Consider the following 6,000-nt stretch of genomic DNA (forward strand, 5'->3'; position numbering starts at 1 on the left):
TTTGTCGCCGGCTTTTACTCGCTTCCGCCGTGCCCACCAAACAATAATACAGTCCTCTGAAAACGCTTGGCTGTTTGACTTTCAAATCGCAGGAATTAGACGGTGTACTTGCTGCTCCAGGCGGGTGTAAATACGCACATGTGCCGTCGTCGACAGCCCTGTCATGGCTAAATTAATTATTGGTCTATGATGCAAATAACGGCAGCACCGAGGAACATCTATACTCACAAGAAACACATGGTGGGATAGACAGGAAACAGCAGTAAGGCCTCTCCATAAAGCTCCTGCGATATTAGACAAATGTTTGTCGGTATGGCGCTGGTGTTTTCGACAGATTGAGAGTGATCTGGCATTGTTTGCTAATTAAGAAATCACAGTACAGTGCCACTTGTTCCGTGTGGACCCAAAGCAATCTGCCACACAATACCCAATATTTCGGTCACATTGAACGCAGGTATAATGTGCATTTAGTTCTATGCATTTTTCAATATTTGGACCACACTTAGACTGAGTTCACCACTTTCTGAAATGTCTGTGTGTAACTGTATGCAACATTATCGCTTTTCATACCCAAAAGACTAACTGAGCTCCTGTGATAGTTTTTGTTCAGATAGAGCAAAAGTGTTTTTTAGTATTATGGTATGTAATCCCTTTGATTGTGTAGGGAACAGTTAATCATTTGCATACGAGTCGTGAGATATTAGATGGGGAAAAGCTCCTTCTGCCATAAGGGTAAATAGTATAGATTATAGGGAGATTTATTTTTTTGTTAGGGGGGTGTTAAAGTACAACTTTATTGGGTAACAAGATTAAAGTAAAATTCTACAACTCAGACTTGACCGACCTTATTTGAGTGGCACCATCCACAAGTCAAACTTCTGCAAAACCTGTGCTGCTAACAAATTTGAAAGAAACCATAAGGTTTTTGGCAGTTTATTTTAGTGAATGATGAAATTCCAGAAGGTTTCACGTATGGTTTAAAGGTAGTAGAGTTCAGGCATCAAATGTTAGAAAAAAACCCATTGCAAATTAAAATATAAATCTTGTGGAGTCTTGCCTCACAGATTGGGCTCCATCAGTCCTCAACCATTCGCTCAATCTTTCTCTTATTGTAGTTCTTTTTTTAGACATCTTAATAGTCTTTTAGACTGCTTAATGAAGAGTATAGATGTATATTAAATTTCCTGATTTTCCCCCTTTTAAATCAATAGATGGAATTTTTTAATCATTTTTAGTTCAAAAATCATTTTGTAAAATCTAAAAATATTTTTAAAAAAAAGCTAAAATAAACATTGTTTTAGATCTATAAAAAACTGAATATACAGGGCTTTTAATCCAGTTCTTTTAATCCATTTATAAAAAAAATATCTAAATATTATATCTAAAATGGTCCGGCCCGTATGAAATCAAGTTGACGTTAATGTGGCCCGCGACCCAACCCGAGTTTGACACCCTTGCTTTAGCCGATCTTTTAAATTCTTCATATAATTTTATTAACATTAAGCAGGCAGACTTTTTATTTCAGGTGTTGGTCTTCTGTCCTTTTCCGAAATCTATCTAAAACCACAACACTTTCCTTGTACTTTTTTTTCCCCGATATCTTTACCTTGTTTTTTCGGCTGTTTTCCAGATAACCTAAACATCACCCACCAGCACTGCGTCCTTGCCGGAGAAGCCGCGCGTTTCAGCTCTACCCACAGGGTAGCCGAGGTCCGTACATATAATGGATAACACTGGGGGGATTTTTGTGATTATTTACAGAGGTATTTCAGTATTTATATCCACATGGACATCTGTGATCATGTCTTATTTTTTTAATTTGTCAATTGTATGACATTGGAATCAGTGCATTTCATGACACTTGAGGATCATAATGTATATCATGCATTCTGCTCCTTTCCCCTCCCAGTGTTCCACTGGGACTCTGACCTACATCCAGTCACGGTGCCAGGAGGCTCTGTCAAACCTGCACACGGATCCAGAGACCGGCTCCCAAAGCCTTGCGACCCTGAGCCCAAACACGATGCAACATTGCGAGGAAATCCACAACGAGGTGTGTATGATCTTCCGTGACCGTCGTATCATATTGATATGACTGAAAAGCTGCCAAATTCCCCAGTGTCATTTAAAAAAAAACATGTGGCATCAAAGCAGACTGTTTAGTCAAGGGAATATGTAAATCATAAAAATATGTATGAATACATAACTAAACTAAAAACAGAACACTTGAAATTTGTCACATTTAATAGCAAGAATGAAATACATCTGTTTTGCACATAAAACATGAATTGGACAATAACTTTCTAAAGCTGTCCGAGTGAGGTATGTTGTTTGTTGGCTTATAATTTTGGCTTTGTCAATGTGTGTGCTTGGTTGCCTTAAAACACAAGCTGCAACGTAGTCATTGAAGTGATGAGCAAAATAACATTGTTTGAGTTTATTGAATTACTGCATAGAAGTAAATGCATAAAAGCTGCTCCCATTACTTTTAAATACAACTTTATTGTGATTATTATTTTAATGATTTATTTATATGCAATGCTACATAAAAGGAATGAATGTCTATTTTATTTATGTTTTGTTGTAGTTGTTTAGTGTGAATTACGTAAGGCTTGAATTATTATTTTTTATTCTGGTGAGGCAAATGATTCATGGCCATCTGCAGATATGACAAATCAGATATTATGTGAATATATGATGTCATTTTGAATACAGACTGGAACTGATTAAAACTGAAATCATGTGCACTTATGTGCACTGTCGAGCTCAGTGAATCATATTTTTAAGACTGAAGAGTTCTAGTTAGTATGAGCAAATCAGTTATGTTAAATGTATCTGTGCTGCTTGTGTGTGAGGGAGAATGTTTTTCTTTTTCTTTTGTGGATTATTTGGAGTCATTCTTTTTATTTATGTTATGCATTATGTCAGTCAATGTTAAGAACTGGCCTGAGAAAATATTGTCAGTTGAATTTTGCCCATCCATGATAGGGCTTACAGTAAATTGCATACCTTGGCCAAACCAAACATAAATTGAGACTTATGGGTGATTTGCTCTATATTTGGTATAAAATTGTAGTACTTTATTTTGAGCCATTTCTGATGTGCATGAGATCATGGGACTTGGGAGGTAAATATTTTCATTTCAAATATTAGTAGTTGTATTTTTAGGTTTCTATCGTGCAAGGTTTTTAGTTTGAAATAAATTGTGTGAGGAAACTACATCTAAAGTAGTTGGTCAAGCCTGAATCTCTGCTTGAGAAATCAGGATTTGAATGTTAAAATTGTTAAATATACTTGACTAGGTGTTAAGTGTGTTCAACCTTTTGCACTCCAAAATCGCATTAAAATAAGTCCTTTGCATATACATGCATTTGGTCCCTGTTTGACTTGCCCTTGCTTCCTTCCACATCTTGGGACTCGGCCTTTTGTCCCTGTGCTAGCACGTTAAAAACGCCAAAAAGGCTCCGCTTAATAGCTTGTTTCCACTCTAGGAAACAACATCTCAAAGTCCAGGTTGTTCTTATTTGCCCCAGTCTTTGATGGATTGTATGGCAGCAGCCTACCCATATGTTATCTAAAGATGGAGTCATACCCTGGCGCTCCTTGCTAACCCCTTTTCGCTCCCAACAATGAGCGATTCCACTCGGGGTGCTGTGGGGTCAACAGAGACCCCCTTGTGCTTGCTCGCCGCAGGCCAACAGTTAATATCGCACTTCACCTCTTTGCTCCTCCTCCATACCCCTGTACTCCCATGTCCCACCTAGCCTACCCAATAGTAGGATGCTTTCCCTCTACGGGACAGCTTGACAGATGAGTCTAACATAAGGTTGTTTAAAGGTTGCAGACGATTTTAATTATTCAGCGAAATCAAACAATAGTGCTGCATTTTATCTGTGCTAGTACAGTTAGCTCCAACAAGAAGGGCAGCTCTGCAAAATTTGACATTGAAACTGCAACATAGGGTTTAGGCTATCTACTGTATGTCAGTTTCTTTTTGGAGGTGTGATTCAAACGGTACATAAAATTGTTTAATATGTGCTATAGTTATAATTTTAGTTTTTTTATGCAGCAGGTATTGGCAGTGAAGATAGATTGACCCTGAAAAGCAATTTATTTGATTACTATTGTTTAAAGGAGCAGTTGCATGTTAATGTGTGTGTTGAGGTGTGGTGTGGTGTTGGGTGGGTGGTTGAGGAGGATGGCGGGGCCCCCCTCTTGGCATTTGCAATGATCGATGTGGCCATTTGTTTGAAGTTGCCCGCGAGAGCAGAACACCCACTTAAATGATGTATTGTTAGCGCCGTTATTTATGACGGCGGCCCACCTTTGGCGTACGTTGGGCTGCATATATCGCAGGTTGTGTTTGACATGGACGACTGCAGTGTGAACAAGCCTGAGACGTGCAGGCATCCTGACCTGAGCACTGCCCCGTGGGCCTTTTTGACAAAAGAAGGTGCTGATGGCAAAGCCTGCTAACGATGTGATAGAAGTACAAGGTGAGGTAAAATGCTGGCCAATAGGAGATGGGAGTAAAAACCAACCTTTGTGTAGCTTTGGCAAATCTTATCCTATCTGATAACCATTATTATTGGTTGTGTCCTCTTTATACAGTAGTTAAAGTCAATTATAAACCATTATATGGCTTTCCTTGGCCAAAGTCAGATGGAATGGAATTCATCTCAATTTAATGCCGATTAGTATTATTAAATAAAAAAGATTTTTCAGGCCGTGAGCCATGAACAAACAAAATGATAATAAACTGTCCAGATTGTATTCATTCGATTAGAACTCCTTAGCGTAGAGTAGACACTGTTTTTGGTCGTTCTTTATTGAAGAAGTGGGGCGGGGTTCCACCTAGCATCACCACACGGCCGCCGTATGCATGTTTTAACTTTGAAATGCTAATCCCAGACGCAAATGCCTTGTCCCATTTAAAGCTACTGTGTCACCTCCCAGGTGGGTGTGTGACAGAGTGCCCTCAGGGACCCCCTTTGCTAATGATGTTGGTAAATATTAAAGGGAGGGGTACGAGCTTCTCCCCCAACACATGTTCGCGGAGAAACTGTGCACATGACCTTCCAAGGTCTCTTTGCTTTGCTTTGAAACACCTCACCTGAGGGGCGTATGACATCTTGGTGTAATCTCTTAAAGTGTATCTCTTGCGTATCAGTGTGGGATGTCATATGTGGGAGTTATTATTTTGATTTCAGTTATTTATCCATGTTTTACTGTATATATTAGGTTTTTATAGGCTAACAAAAGAAACGATAAGGTAAAAAATAAACATTGTTTGGGGAAAAAACGATTCATTTTAAGGATAAATGATTCTGCCAGTCACAACATCACAATTCCATGATATCATCATGTTGTCACGGCCAAATAAACTATTGTTTCTCTAAAAAAGTTGGTAGAATGAAGTATACTTGGTAGTTTATTGTGTGTGAAACAAACACATTGGCAGAATGGATTCAGTTCTTGACTACTTCCCTCCTCAGCCCTGCCTTCTGTATTTGCTAGAAAATGGTAGGGTTTCTAAAATGTGCCTCATTAAATGGGAAAAAAAGTCTTTTTTTGGCCACAGTAGGAAGCCAGGTGGCGTAATGTGCTACTAATGTGTAGCTAGTGTGTCCATCAGATGAGGAGATGACAAGCATCGCCTCAGGGGATCGGCCAGTGAAAAATTCAACTCCAACAACTCCCTCTTTTTTTGCCATCCGTTCACCCTGGTAGCGCCCAGTTGGACGCTTCAGTCCAAAATGCCACAACCCCAGAAAGTCAACTGCGCCTCAAAGCGGTTTGTTTTCACCTAGCGGAAGGACAGGCAGACAATCAGAAGACAGAAAAGGAGGGAAAGGATGTCCGATATCGGGCTTCGGCGGCTTTGTTGTTTGTTTGAGCCATGGTGATCGAAGGGGAGTGGATACGGGGAGCATAAAAGATGACATTTCTTTGAAGGCTGGCTTGTATGGAGCCACTGAGAGGATTCGGAGTAGTGCCGAC

General features: G+C 39.6%; 1 protein-coding gene across 1 annotated transcript in view; it reads left to right on the plus strand.

Annotated features, from left to right (window-relative positions):
• fto (FTO alpha-ketoglutarate dependent dioxygenase) overlaps window positions 1-6,000 on the plus strand; it is a 110,441-nt gene that overhangs the window by 28,599 nt on the left and 75,842 nt on the right. The window contains exons 5-6 of the mRNA XM_077591321.1: window positions 1,631-1,710; window positions 1,910-2,053. Of these exons, the coding sequence (XP_077447447.1) occupies window positions 1,631-1,710; window positions 1,910-2,053 (224 nt within the window). The remainder of the gene's footprint in view (window positions 1-1,630; window positions 1,711-1,909; window positions 2,054-6,000) is intronic.

Source organism: Stigmatopora argus, chromosome 2 (genome assembly GCF_051989625.1).
Source record: "Stigmatopora argus isolate UIUO_Sarg chromosome 2, RoL_Sarg_1.0, whole genome shotgun sequence".
NCBI classification, from domain to species: domain Eukaryota; kingdom Metazoa; phylum Chordata; class Actinopteri; order Syngnathiformes; family Syngnathidae; genus Stigmatopora; species Stigmatopora argus.